Source organism: Ochotona curzoniae, unplaced genomic scaffold (assembly GCF_017591425.1).
Source record: "Ochotona curzoniae isolate NIBS_2020 unplaced genomic scaffold, NIBS_Ocur_1.0 scaffold_3208, whole genome shotgun sequence".
NCBI lineage: Eukaryota > Metazoa > Chordata > Mammalia > Lagomorpha > Ochotonidae > Ochotona > Ochotona curzoniae.
In genome coordinates, this window is record NW_024467106.1 from 31,571,199 (window position 1) to 31,586,491 (window position 15,293).

At 44.1% G+C, this 15,293-nt stretch overlaps 1 protein-coding gene across 1 annotated transcript in view; it reads right to left on the reverse strand.

The window, feature by feature from the left end:
• Positions 1-5,414, reverse strand: part of LOC121144949 (phospholipid-transporting ATPase FetA-like) — a 50,914-nt gene extending 45,500 nt beyond the window's left edge. The window contains exons 1-4 of the mRNA XM_040963593.1: positions 5,385-5,414; positions 3,680-3,793; positions 2,842-2,940; positions 1,247-1,308 (exon numbers count right to left, since the gene is read on the reverse strand). Of these exons, the coding sequence (XP_040819527.1) occupies positions 1,247-1,308; positions 2,842-2,940; positions 3,680-3,793; positions 5,385-5,414 (305 nt within the window). The remainder of the gene's footprint in view (positions 1-1,246; positions 1,309-2,841; positions 2,941-3,679; positions 3,794-5,384) is intronic.
• Positions 5,415-15,293: the final 9,879 nt, after the last annotated feature.

Here is a 15,293-nt window from a genome sequence, read left to right on the forward strand (position 1 = left end):
TCTTAAGAGAATTTCAACAGTTCAAAACAATTGAGCAAACACCAACAAAATGTTGGAATCAGCAGAAACAACAGTATTGAATGCCCCAAATGTATGAGAACTACATGATAAACATCATAGCTACTGGAATTCTAAGGGGCCATCATGAAGACGGCTGGCCCTCCATCTTAAATTCCCTCAGGTTTGTACTTAAAATCATGCTTTTGTTCATGGTGTCACTTTCCCTTCCACACAATCTCTCCTTATTGAAAAATAAAAAGATTTGTTTATTTTTATTGGAAAGTCAGATTTACAGAAAGAAAGAGAAACAGAGGAAAGATCTTCCATCCACTGGTTGACTATCCAAGTGGCCACAATGGCTGGAGCTGAGCCGATATGAAGCTGGGAAAGCCAGGAGCATCTTCCAGGTGTCCCAGGTGGGTGCAGGATTCCAAGACTTTGGGTCATCCTCCACTACTTTCCCAGGCCACAAGCAGGGAGCTGGAAAGGAAATAGAGCAGTCAAGACACCAACTGGCACTTTTATGGGATCCCAGTGCATGCAAGGCAAAGATCCAGCAGCTAGGCTATCACGCTAGGCCCAATTTCTTCACATTTAATTCTTCCCCATAGCTCCTCCAGAAAGCTTTAGCTAGCTTTTTTTAAAATTAACTCTTATAGTAATTTACTGTACCTCATAGGATTGCTTTCCTATTCTACCCGATACAGGATGCATTCCTGCCAACCCTTTGGATAGTTATGACTAAACATCGCAGACATGGGGTCAACATCAACACTGTACAGATTGTTAACAGGAAAGAGGATCTGACAAAAGGCTGGTAGAGTTGCCTGTGGGTCATGTGAGAATCAATAATGACCAAATGGCAGAGGTCTTCATGCTTTCGGCTGTCCACACACTAGCAACAGTTGCTTGCAAAATAATATCATATTATCATATATTAAGTGCTTATATATGTGTGTGTATATATATATACACCTTCATGTTTTTATTTTGAAAGGTATATGGAGAATGTTTTTTCTGTTTGTTTTTGCTTTTTCAAAAAAGAGGAAGTTGACTCAGCAGCAACGTGCTAAGCCCAGGGTATCCTTAGATAAGATCTAGAAACACCATTTTTCTTTCTGCTGCCCACAGTTCTTTCACCTGTCCTGAATTACTTTCCCCAAAGGATGCAGCATGTCAAGCTTGAAGAAAGGCCACTGCCCCCCAGCCTGGTCCTGCCTACAGTGGCTTCCAAAGAGGAGCTTACCTGCCATCCACCAGCTTCAGAACAGAACGGTTGTTGACTTGGTTGTCGTTTTTGTGCCTTTTCTAAAAAAAAAAAAAAAGAAAGAAAGAAAAAAGAAAAGAAAAGGGGGCGGGTTTTGGGGAGTGGAGGGGGGATCACAGTGCCTATAAAACTGTGTCACATAATGCAATGTAATCAATTAAAAAAATTTTTTTAAAGAATACAAAAAAAGTCATGTAAGAAAATAAGAAAATGTTCAGGAAATAAACAGATTAGAAATAAGCAGCATTAGAATGTGAATACTGAAATTAGAAGGTTAAAAATATAGCTCCCCTTCTCTAATTTTTTTCCCTCTGCTACCCTGAAGTCCTTCTACCACTGAACCCAGGCCTGGAATTGACTGTCTCTGGGAAGCTGGGGAGGGAAAAAGAACCGGGGAGAAGGATGGGACAAACTCCCAGTTGTTCAGCAGCAGAAGGCCAGAGGGGTGAGAACTGTGTCCAAGGCTGCCGAGGACAGAACACAGAACAGAGGGCGGCACCTGGGCAGGTGCAGAGGACTCTCACCCCACCACTAACCGCTGGGCAACTTGCAAAGAGGTCAATACTCTAAGACCAAACAGAAAGGGAGCAAAGATGACCTATGTCCCGATGTCAGCATCCCTGTGCACTTCTTCCTGCTGAGATTTCCCCTGGGAAAATGGCAGATTTGAGAGCAGGCAAAGAGAACCCTGATTTGTTATGCTTTAAAAGTGTCTGAATATTTATCCTGAAGTGACTGTGCTCTAAACCAGTTGTTTTCACGGGAATGAATGAATTCCGACTCATGTCTAACACATAAACTTATTACTAGGAATAACCCAGATAGAAAGTGTTCAGAGAGTTAACTTTTAAAGGAACACATGCTGTTGAATTGCAGCCTGCAAATCCATCCTGGCAGAGTCAGCAGAGCTCTCTAAGGAAATCACAAGCAGGTTTCAGGACTGGTTTTCCCAAATCCCACCAGCAGGCAGGGTTCTGAGGCAGCACCCACGACACCTGTGCCAGCGTGTTGAAAGCAGCAGATGGAGGCTACACGGTCTCACTGTGATCTGCTTCCACTTCCCAAGGCCAGGTGCTGGCCTCTGCCTGCATTTCTATAAGCCTGCAGTTCCTAGCTGTGCATGCCTAACACAACTGAAAGTTGGAAAGGGAAATAGGGAGAGGGGAGAAGAAAGGATATAGAGAGGGAAGAAAGAAAAACAACAGGAGGAAGAGGGATCAGAGAACCAAGGGAAGAACAGTATACACACACAAACACACATGGGAACAGAAGAAAGATGAGGGCAAAACCCAGGAAAGCTCAGGGGAGAGAGAAGGAAGAAGGGGTATGGTAGAGAAGCGGGAAGGAGACCCAGGAGGCTGGAGGTGTAGACAGGCCTCTCAGGCTCTGTTTCTGGTTGTGCCCAAACCCACCAACGATGGCCCGGAGGCAATCACCCTGGATTAGGTAAGGAAACAAAGAGGAGACCATGCTTCCACTCAGCACTTCTGCTTAGCACTTAGAGTAGCTGCTGGAGGTCCTTTGGGCCAAGACCTAACTTAGGGGCAAGCAAAGGGACCAGGGAGTCACATCACCACGTCATCGATGGCATCTTTCACGCCTGTTATGGACAGCACCACCACCAGGGGTATCACAGTTGTGTACCACGCCAAGGAGGAGATCTGTGGAATCAGCTGTGAGAGGAGAAGGCAGAGAAGCCCATGTTAGAAGGTTTAAAGGATGGTGCATTCCCCATGCCCCCAGCCCTCCAGTCCTGCAGCTGTTTTCTCCTCCGAGGGTTCATGACAAAATCTTTGGTCCCAGTTGCTTGCTGTTACAGCATAGCTTTTATAATAATCCCTCAAATGTAAGTAAGCATATCCCAAGAGGAGAAAACAGAAGAAAAGGCTGTTGGCCCCAGACTGAGCCTTCTCTGGGTTGATGGTGGCAAAGGGCCACTTCTCCCCTTATGATGGCTAATGGGGTGGGATGCTGAGAGTAGAGACGGGAAAACCACACACTCTCCTGCACCCCTGCAGCACCTATTTGAGGACCCACCAGCCCCTGCTTCCTTTCCTGTGCCAGTGTGCTGAAGTCTAAAACATCCCTTCCTCCACACTTCTGCATGTCATGACTTGAGGAGCAAGTTTGCAGGTGGGGTCCAGATAAAGAAACCATGGCCTCCTACTGTGGTTAAGCTGAGCCGTGGCCATACTGTGGGAGTCAGTAAGCCTGTCTCTTTCCTCTGTCACATGGGCTGGATTCACATTGATTAGCCATGACCCAGTACCCTCAGATACTGGCCTGAGACACCAGCCATGCATCTCTCTGTTGCCTGAAGACAGAAGACAATTTGGGGAGGAAGGGACAGGCTGAGGACACCACCTGACCCTAGACCTAACACTCTGTGGAAAAGGCTCCATAAGGCAATACCTGTAGGAACAGCAAAACGAGGAAGTAAGCATTGGCCAATCTCTGAAACTGTTCAAATAGGTTCAAGGGCAGGAAGTTGAAAGCATTATATTTTGAGGTCTTGATGGTATTGTTCTGTGAGTAAACACAAACAAGCACAATTAAGGAAACAAATGACAGCTCAAGACTGAATTGAGGGCCAACTGCTCCTGCCTTTCCAGGCTTCATAAAGAAGACCTGGGCTCCTCAGGAAAGAGAAGAGGACCCCAAAGGCTCCCATCCAGAGGAGGGGAAGGAAGAAATGTCCTCTTGGGACCCAGAGGATTTGAAAGTGCCCATGTTGCTTGCTCCATACAGGACTGTATGAAGACACATGAATCAGGGCTGGGTGTTGGCCAGGCCAGGAAAGCTGCTTCATTTATCGGTGGGCATGCGGATTGGCTCTGTAGGGGGCAGACAAGGCAGGTATAAGACAGTGGGGAAATAAGAATATAAATCTATTTTACAAAGAAAAATATATTGCAATAGGCAGCAGATATGGACAAAGATGGCGTATTAGTTGGAGCATGGCTTTTAAATACATATGTTTTTATAAGTTACTTATTTTTTAAAAGATTTATTCTTTTTATTGGAATGGCAGATCAGGTTTATGGAGAGAAGGAAGACAGAGAGAAAAATCCTCCATCCGCTGGTACACTCCCTAAATGGCTACAACAGCTCAGCTGAGCTGATTCAAAGTCAGGAATCAGAAGGTTCCTCCAGGCCTTCCACGTGGGTGCAGGATCCCAAGAAACTGAGCCATCCTCCAGTGCTTTCCTAGGCCATAAGCAAGGAGCTGGATGGGAAGTGGAGCAGCCAGGACAAGAATTGGCATCCATATGAGATCCCTGCACTTGCAAGGTGAGGATTTAGCCGTTGAGCCATTACACCAGGCCTGATTTACTTATTCTTAAGTAAATAAGTAAAAATGAACAAACCAATAGGAACTGAGTAGAAGACATAGATAGAGAATTTTTGTTAAAAAAAAAACACAATGGCTAATTGGCATGAAAGATTGTCAATTTCATTCAAAAACAAGGAAATAGATAGCAAAATGCCATTTTTCATCTAAAAGCCTGGCAGAAACAAGACTGAGGTTGGCAACCCATTCAGCAGGAAATGTGGAGAAATGGATAATCTCTGCTCTAGGCAGAAGCATCAATGGATATCAGCCTTTCACAGAACAACCTGCCAATAGATATCAACCAGCTGACTCTTGTGAAGCTCTTGCAAGATATACTCATACAAATGGATCAAATTGTATGTAATATAATAGTGTTCATTCAGGATCACACTTCAAACAATCATCAAGAGGAAACTGGTTAATAATGGGAAACAACATTGCTATTAAATGCCCGAGACAGGGCTATACATATTGTCATAGATGGATGCCAAAATGCAACAAGGAAATTGTGGGAATATGCTTCCATTTTTCCCCCAAGAAGTGGCCATAGAAGCTCTTTTCCAGGAGGTTAAGTATAAACGCCACACCCCTGACCCAAGGTCCCCGGTTGGATATTGTTCTCAGACTGCTCCTGGCATTTCTCCTTGTGTTAGAGCTGGTCAGGAAGTAGGATCTCTGCTGGAGAACTCAGAAGGACCATAAATCTGTTGTTGCTTCAGCAAAGGCAAACAGTGATGTGGAACACTGAGTTCCACTGGAAATGGCCACAGGTGGGATACTCACCGGATACTCAAAAAATATACTGACTTCCATGTTGTTGGCTTTCAGATACCTCTTTTCCTCTGGGGAGAAAAAAAGAGAGAGAGAGAGAGAGAAAGTTTGGGAAGGATGAACCTCTGGAATTCACTGGGGATGTGGATTGCTCATACAGCTCCTTAATCCACACACTTTCTTGCCAAGGATACCAGTTTAAAAGGTGGGATTTTTGTTTCCACAAAATCCAGTCATGGAAACCCTTAAGCATTTGAGCTTAATGGAGGCAGTAGGACAAGTTACTCCTGAGTTGTCACCCACTAATGTTTCTAGTGTCTTCTAAATGATGTCCCCAAAGAGACAGGATGGCCCACCCCAACTGTATCACCAAATGCACCAAGCAGTCTTCTCTCACAAGAGATTTTAGTGTAGTGGCAGTGAACCTGATAACACACATGCATGACACAATTGTCACACCAGACATATTACAAACTATTACAGATAGCCAGCCTCTTCATCCTACAAAATATAATTCCTCCCCCCTCCCACCCTTGCCACACACACACTCAATATCCATGCAGGGTTGATTGAAGGACCCCTTTCAGATACCAAATCCATGGTGGTTCAAGTTTCCTATTTTCAAGAAAACCTCACAATCTTCCTGTATGCTTTAAATAGTCTCCAGACTACATATAATAATACCTAGTGCAGTTCCCATGCTGTAGAAATCATTGTTACACAATAATAATGGGGATAATGGGAATAAGGGAACAATGACAAGGAAAAAAGGGGGTCTGTGTACATTCAGTTCAGATTCATTTCTTTGTTCAAAGATTTTACATCTTACTTGGTTGACTCCACAGGTATGGAATTTACATCTCTGGAAGTCAACTGTGTGTACCAAGTAATTCTTGTTGGAGGAGAGCGAGGCTAATGCTGCTGCTAAATCTTCCACCCTCGGAGCTTCCAGCAATTTCTAGGTGGTACATTCACTTGCATCCTGTATCAGAGTGACCGGGGTCAAGTTCTGGCTCTATTCCTGCTTCCTGCTTTCTCCACTGTGCGTTCTGGGAGGCAGCAGGTAATGGCTCAAGTAGCTGAGTCCCTGCTGCTCATGTGGGAGAACTGGATCAAGTTTCTGGCTCCTGGCTTTGGTCAGAGCTGCTGGGATTTGAAGAATTAGCCAGTGAGTGGGAGTTCTCTCTGCATGTCTTTCTCTCTCTGCCTCTTAAGTAAACAAAAATTGAACATGGTGTACAGGTTTTCATGACCATGTTCATTTCTCTTGGGTATAAATTTAGGAGTAGAACCGATGGGTCAAGTTGGAACTATATGCTTAACTTGTGGAGTAACTGCCAAACGGTTTTACACAACAGCTGTTCTATTTTACACTGCCATTCACAATGTATGGGGCTACCAACCTTTTCATATCCTCTCCGACACCTTCTACTGTTTTTATTTTAGCACAGTAGGTTTGTGAAGTAGGATTTCATAGTCACTTTCATTTGCATTTCCCTAGTAACTAGTAATGACACTGAGTCTGCCTTTATGCATTTTTGTGTGTGTATGTGATTTCTCTTCTGTGAAGAAATGTCTATTTAAATTCTTTGCCCAGTTTTTGATTGTTTTCAAACTTTCTATTTCAAATAGTTTTAAATATTCAAAACAAAATTGTGAGATAAGGCATGGAGTTTCCATATTACCTCCACACAGCTCATCATCAGCATCTTATATTAGTGTATTTGTCAATTCTATAAACCACATCCAAATTCCCCTATATCTCATGTTGCTATATTTGTCACAGCTAGTGAACCATGTCCAGCTTTTCTTAAAATTTTTAAATACAAACTGTTCAGGCTGGTGCAGTGGTGTAGCATGCTAATCCTCCACCTGTAACATCAACATCTCATATGAGCACCAGTTTTAGCCCTGGCTAATCTACTTCCAATCCAGCTACCAGCTTATGGAATGGGAAAGCAGAAGAAGATGGCCCACATACTTGGGTGCCTACAGATGCAGAAGAGCTCCAGGCTCCCAGTTTAGATCCTCCCAGCTATGATCACTGTGACCATTTCAGGAACAAATCAGTGGATGGAAGATCTCTCTCTCTCTCCCTCTCTCTCTCTCTTTCTGTCACTCCCTCTGTTTCTCTAAACACTGACTTTCAAGTAAAATAAATCTTTAAAAATAATCTAGTCTTCTCTCCCCATTTTTAACTGGATTATTTGTCTTTTGAGTCTTTTATCACTGAAGTGTAAAGGTTCTCCTTTTTAAGATGAATGTTATTTACTTGAAAGGTAGAGTTATAGAAAAGGAAGGAGAAACAGAGAAAGATCTTCCATGTAATGGTTCACTTCCCAAATGGTCACAATGGCCAGCCCAGGACCAGGCCAAAGCCAGTAGCCAAGAACTTAATCTGGGTCTCCCACATGGGTACCAGGGACCTAACAACTTGGGTCATCTTCTGCTGAATTCCCAGATGCATAGCAGGGACCTGGATTTAGACTCCAGCCCCATTGCTGAGTCCAGGTCCCCATGAATGTACACCCCAAGAGACAGAAACGGTGACCCAATTTGTTTGGTTCCTGCCACCCATGTGGAAGGAGATTAGGACCGAGTTCCAGGTCCTTTCCTCACCCTGGCTCTGGGGACATTTGGTGAATGAACTAGTGGATAAAAGATCTCTACCTCTATCTCTGACTTTCAAATAAATAAGTACAACTTTTCAAAAGTTGCATTTGCTTTTATTTGAAAGTCAAAGTTACAGAAAGAGAGGGGGAGATACACATACATACACAGAGTTTCCATGTACTGGTTCACCCCTTGAATGGCCACAGCTAGGGCTGGGCCCAACCAAAGCCAGGTACTTAAAGTTCCACTTGAGTCTTCCATGTGTGTGGCAGAGGCTAAAGCATTTCGGCCATCCTCTGCTGTTTTTTCAGGAACATTAGCAAGGAGCTTAATCAGAAGTGGAGAAGCCAGGACTCAAAGCAGTGCTCATATGGAATGCTGGCATCATGGGGGTGGTTTAACGCACTGTTGTGATCCCACAACACCAGCCCTAGCTACCTAATTAAAGCAGTGCACTGGAAAAATATTAATATTTCTGTCAATGTTGTGATTATCCAACACCTAGACAGGGAAAATCAGCTTCTTTCATGACTTTTGTCATTTATTCCTCCAACCATACTCAACAAACCAGCTTAGATTCTCCATTTATTAAAATGGTTACATTTTATAACTTCTGATATATTTAATACATTCAGCTTAATTTTCTTTATGAAATCTAATCATAGATATATCATTGAGGCTTTCTTTTAACACAACAAAGGTTTAAAAGCTTCTCCAATAATCCATTTGGGTGTAAGAAATTCATTCTCTCTCCAGTCCCGAGACTATGTGGAGCCCAGGCTCTACTGAGCAACTGAAAACAAAGCCCCTCCTTGGGATGAGTCAAGCAACAGATAGCAAAGAACACTGGGAGCCTAAGCGTGGAACCTGAGTCCAGGGAGACAGACTAAGTCTGCTAGATGAGGGCGGAACTACCCTTGGCCCAGTCTGGCCAGGCGGCACATGAGGGAAACCTGAATGTCGTGTTGACGGTTTATCCAGAGCGGAAACGGAATCAAGAGTTAGAAAGCCGGAGGTCCCTCAAGAAAGAAAAGCAGAAATGACAAGGAAAAAATAAAGTGGCTAAGCCAGCAGTTTATGAAACCATCCAGAAGAAAGGACAAGGGTGGACTTCAGGAGCGGAGGCGCTCAGTTGTGCCAGAGATCACAAGGCAGAAGCAAGTTTTCAGACTAGAGGAGAGAAACTGAGTCAACATGCTCCAGGGCTTACGAATAGCATGAGCACAAACTGGAGTGCCAGAAAGCTTTCCTCTTCTGTTACAGAGGACAGTGATTCAGCAATTCTTCCTGTCCTCCTGACAGCAAGTGACAAAGGAGGCTTGTGGGAAAGGGCAAGTCACTTTCCTTTTCTGGGCTCTAGGGTTTTCCTGCACAAAATGGGGTGACAAAGCCAACCTTATATCCTCCTAAGAAGGCTAAATGGGATGGCAACTAGACAGCACCTGCATGATTTCTGAGATCAAAGGTACTCAGGAAACATTCTTTATTGTATGTTACATTAAGGAGCTTCTGTAAGGTTCATAGATGTGGGATTCTGTGCCCCAAACAGATTTTGAATTTTGAGCGACGTGCTAGGGTTGTACTACACTGGTCCTGTCAGAGGAGACGGAAGGCTACAAAAACCTCAGTCTGGGAAGGGAAGGTCCCAGACATTCCAAAGTAGCAGTGGCTTCTGGAAGGATGCCCTTACTATTCCCATTTAAATGCAAGGGTTTGAGACTCAGCTCTTTCCTAACGATGATGTCAGCTAACCTCAGGTCTCAGGGTGGAAAGATACAGAAGACTGGATGGAAGTTGGCCTAGAAAAGGAAAGGGCTGGGACTAAAAGACAAAATGGGCTGTGGGAGTTGGAACCATATAGTGCCACAGTGAAAAGAACTAACCAGGAAGAGGGCTGAGGGAGCAAGCACAGGAAAACCAGTTGGTCAGGGGACAACCCTGCTTAGGAGACTCCAAGCTGATTTTTTCCTTATTCACCAAGGGCATCAATTTCAAATGGGACAATACAGCTAACCAAAGAGGAGCAGGGAGAAGACCTTCTGGTGTGCAGTGCATCGGGTAGGGCCTTCTCTCCTTCATCTCCAAACTGACAAGCCCCTGAAGTCCCCAAGCCAGGAAGGGGCACTCAGTAGTGACTCCTTTTGCAGTTCCAGGCCAGGAGGCCAAGCCACTCCACGGCCGTGAGGAATGTTTGCTCTCCCCATCTCTATAGGAAAGTGAGGACAGCTGCAAAGGGAGAGGCAGTTGGCCAATGTTAGTTCCTGTTTGTTTGCATTAGGGACACTGAAATCTCTTAGATCCTAAATGACCACAATTTGTTACCCTACAGCAGTCAAATAACACAATCTGAAACATGATTGGTGGTGGCAGACTTCATTGACCATATGGCTTGGTTGCATAAGAAAATGCATATCTGAGACATCTGGAATCCAATCACCAGAGGACAGTTCCTCATAAAGAATAGCATGAAGCATGGCTAAAGCAAGGGGCCAGGAACCAACTTGCTTTTTTACAGCCACATTATATGGTTCTGATTCAGCTCGTCAACTACCATGTCCCACAGTTCACTTTCAATTCATTTATAAATATTTATCCATGATCCATGGGGGTCTTCAAAAAATCATGGAAAAATACATATAAAAATTAAGCATCAGTTTCAAATATTTTGCACCAAAATAATTTTCCACAGATTTTTTGAAAGTAAGCTCATAATTCCAACTTTCTCCTTTAAGGGAGAGATCATGATATTAAGTTTTTTAGATTTCACCTATGACAGAGATCACATGGTTTTTATCTTTCTGTGCTTGGCTTATGTCACTTCATATCATATCTTCTGGATTTACTCTCATTGTTAAGAATGACAGAATTTCCTTATCTTTTTCAGCTAAATACTATGGTGGAGGGCTTGGGGCTGGAGAGACAGCAGTCAAAAGTTACAGAACTTCAGGTCGATGGAGTACATTCAAGAGAACTATTGTACAGCATGATGGCTATAGCTACTATTAAAATTCATGAAAAATGCTGGAAGAGTACTTTTTGGGGATTCTAAACTGTGCTTGGTTACAATGACATTTTCTTTTTGATAACTAATCAGCTGCAGGCACGCAAGGAGTTCTGTGAGTAGAACCTCAGCCAGTGCTTCTTGCATGACAGTGGGTCCTCAGTTGCAAAGGCCCTCCAAGCTGAGTTCTCTCCTCTCTCCTAGCGCTTGCAGCCTTTCTATAGGGGCACTGAATCATCACATCACTCCGGGCAGCCAACCACCGCACTGAGAGCCTGGGCCTCACCTACTGGCCACTTTGTGCTCCTTTAGGCAGAGGGGTGGCACCTGTTATACTCCTCACAGCGGACCATGCAGCATTTAAGAAACATCATCTCCCTCACACCTAGGTTTGTTGTAGCTTGCCCTGGAGCTGCAGAGGGCGTGTGGGCCACTCCCTCTCTAATGCCCGACAGGAACACAAGGTCCACACAACCTCCACACTGTACAACGAGACATAAAGAATCTAAAAGAGGCAGCAAACAATTTAAAATCAGGCCTTTAAAGTTAGGTTAATGTCCTAGAGTTTTATCTAGTGGCTAACAGCAGATCCTTGAAACATTTGCAGTAGAGAAACAATATGATAAAACTGAAAGTTCAGAAAAATCATCATAGGCTTAGAGGGGAACAGGATGTAAAAATGACATAAATGACAGTGCAGCAGTCCACCCTGGAAATGATGGAAACCCGAATTAGGAAGATAGCAGAGGAAAGGAGAGGGTAGACAAGGAGGCTACTAGAACTAAGCAGTAAACACTTTAAGTTCCTAAACAGAATAGTTCAGATCATTCTGAAGAGTGGTACCCGCCAAAGTTTACTACCATCATTTGTCAACTTGGGTGAATGGGCCAAAATCAGTGGACCTGGGAGCAGTTACTCACTGGTTAAAAAAAAAAAAAAGATAGCATACCTGAAAGGATTTATGCCAGAAAGAAAAAAATTGGTTTCTGTACCTTTTATTTGGTAAAAACTTTATAAATAGCCTACATTTATAAACATGGAAGTTCTTAATTGCCTTCCCCAAAGACCATCAAGTTCTACCTAGATTATGTCTTAAATAGACATTTCCAGGTGTTCCCACCATGTGGCAGATGTTATCCCAAGTTTTCCTCATTCAGTGCTCCCAACAACCTGTGTTGCAGCATGATCATTACTTCCCATTAACAGGAAAGCAGCTATTGCCCAGAGGAGTTCAGAAGTTTTCCCAGGGGAAAATGGTTAGTGGGTAGAGCTAGGGTTCAGAGCCAGGCCAGATGGCTCCATAATCCACGCTCTCGACTGTCACGTCTCCTCTGTGAGCCTTCCTTCACCACTCTCGCTGTACACACAGTGTGTTGGACATTTCTCCGTGCCCTTACTTAATGCTGTCCCTCATTCAAACAGGCTATTAAAGTGGGAATTCTGCCTGGTTTTGTTGCCATTGTCTTTATCAGCACCTCCCAGAGAGGCTGGCACTCATTGGTTGCTTCCCAAATGCCTGCAATGACAAGGGCTGGACCAGACCAAGACCAGGAGCCTGGAATTCCATCCAGGCCTTTCCCATGGCTCAACTATTTGGGCCATCATGTGGTGTCTCCCCAGGGGCTTTGGCAGGAAGCTCGATTAGAAGTGGGGCAGCCAGGATCTGAATTGGCACTCCCATCTGAGATGAGGGCTTGCAAGCAGCAGTTTGACTTGCTGCACCACAGTTTCTGCTCTGAACAAATCATACTTCATAGATGATTTTCATTTTCACGGTTTTCATTTTTGTGGAACTTGCTACTTCCTAACATGTTCTGATCTCTGTACTTTGTGCTGATAAGAAAGCATAAGAGGATTTGTCAATTCTCCTGTTTTCCTAAGAGCTCTGTTGTTTAGCTCTCCTGAAAGGCGGCAAAGACTCCCCCTTCTCCCTTGGTTGGGGGTTCACTGAGTTCCTCTTTCTGATCAGTTGACTGCTCATTGACAAAAGAATAAAGAAGACTGAGTATGGTCTTTAATCAGTGAATTAATTTCATCTCTGCACTTCTAAATCTATGACTATACTCTGGTTTGTGGTTTCAAAATTTCATGACTAAAACTTTGTTTAACATGTCAAGCCACACCATGCTGAAAGATGGGTTGAATGTGATTACCCCAACTCCCTTTAATATCTTGAGCCTCAGAGTGAAAATCGTATGGCATTCATTCCTGTAACATACATAGATGCATTGATTCTGGCCACAGAAAGGCCACAAGGAATGACTCTGTTTCAGCATCTTCTTTCCACATGGATCACGTCTTGTTAGCAGGAGGCACTTGTGGAAGGTGGGGAGAAAGAGGAGAACACTGTCTTTCCTGGTGAACTTTCAAATATTGTAAAAGTACAAAAATGTGTGATGTTATAACCACTCAAGATTACAGTGATCAGATGACAAAACAGTGAAGCCTGCATTGCAAGTATAAAGTATTTACTTCTGTAAAATGTATTTCCTCTACTGGTTGATTATTTGATGGGTTGGCAGCTTAATTGGTCAATTGGTCAGTCTCTCTCTCTCTCTCTCTCACTCACACACACACACACACACACACACACACACACACACTTTCAGAGCCAGTGATAAGAACACACAGAATTGGGCCCCTTCTCCTGAGTTTATCTACCTTCTTCATTGTGTTTGCTTTCACTGTGGAGCTCAGACACAGACATTGCAGAGTAAGACCAACTATAATTCCATGGAATTTCTGTAATAGAAATAAAATAATCAGAATGAGAATTTTTCATGCTGACATTCCTTCATTCAGACATTTTTTTTTCAAAACTTAATTTTATTTTTTACTGGAAAGACATATATACAGAGAGAAAGATCTTCTGCCTGCTGGTTCACTCTCTAAGTGGTCCCAATTGCCAGAACTGAGCCAATCTGAAGCCTAGAGCCAGGAGCTTCCTCTGGGTCTCCCGCTGGGTACAGGATGCCAAAGTGTTGAGTCATCCTCCACTGCTTTCCCAGGCCACAAGCAGGGAGCTGGAAGGGAAGTGGAGCAGCTGGGACACAAACTGGCACCCATATGGGATCCTGGCAGATGCAAGATGAGGATTTAGCCATTAGGTAGCTATTATAGTGAGCCCCAAACATGTTCTTAAGAAATTTGGAGCTGGATCCCTGAAATCCAGAATAATCTATTTCCTAAGATGATATGCTAGATTTTAAAGATTTTATTTATTTATTTATTTTTATTTGAAAGATAGAGTGACTTCTGGGAGATTTCCACCAACCTGGCTATTGCACTCTTACGGGTAAATGAGGGGGCTGAGAACAAGTGGTTTGCTGGAGGGAAACCAGAAGACATTTTGGGGTTAACCAATACACCTGCCCACATGGAAGAACTGAGCTGGGTTCACTGGTATCAACCAACTCCTACAGATACATAAAACCTATAGATGGAGGCCTGCCTGGCAAGGCTCGACCACAGTACCCACCAATGAATGTTGGGGCAGGGGATGGGTCATGTTAGGCTGGGCCATGACACCAACACATGAGAGAACCGGGTATGGGAGAAGATTTTGTGGGGAATCATGGGCTCAGCCCTGTGGGAATGTCATTCCAGCTGGTTTGCTTGAGGGCTGGGGTAGTGACAGGCTGAGCTAGGCATGACCATGGAACTCACCAACACTCATGGGAACTGTGGTTGGGAATAGGTCAGGCTGGTCCAGGTTGCAACACCCACAGGCACACTCAAGAATTGTGTGTGGAGTAAGCCAGGCTGCAACATCCACCAGCACACACAAATGCAAAAAAAAAAAAAAAAAGAAAAGAAAAGAAAAAGGAGGGGTAGACTGTGCCAGGTAAGAGCCTTCACCTGCTGGCACATGTGAGATCTGGGTCTGGGAGTGGACCTGGTGGGGGAACTTGGGGAACTTCCCTATTGGGACATAGCTCCCACTGGTGAGCATGTGCTTCCAGACTGGCTATTCATCAGGTAGAACTGTTTCACTTGACAGTAGATGTGTGGGTTGGCTTTGTATGGGACGTACCAGGCTGGACCAGGCCAAACCATAGCACATTGGCATGTGTGAGAGCCATGATAGAGTCCCATGCCAAACTAGGCTAGGCTATTACACCTACCAATTTGTATGAAAGCCAGGGTTGGGGGCAGGCTTAGCAGGGCTAGGCTGCAGCATCTAACAGAGAGAGTTGGTACTGGGGTTGGCCAGGCCAGACTCCAGTATCTGATGGCAAAGCCAAGTAATAGTTTATTCAGGGCTGGGTTGGAAGAAGCACTGGCATGAGCAACACATGTGGCTGGGA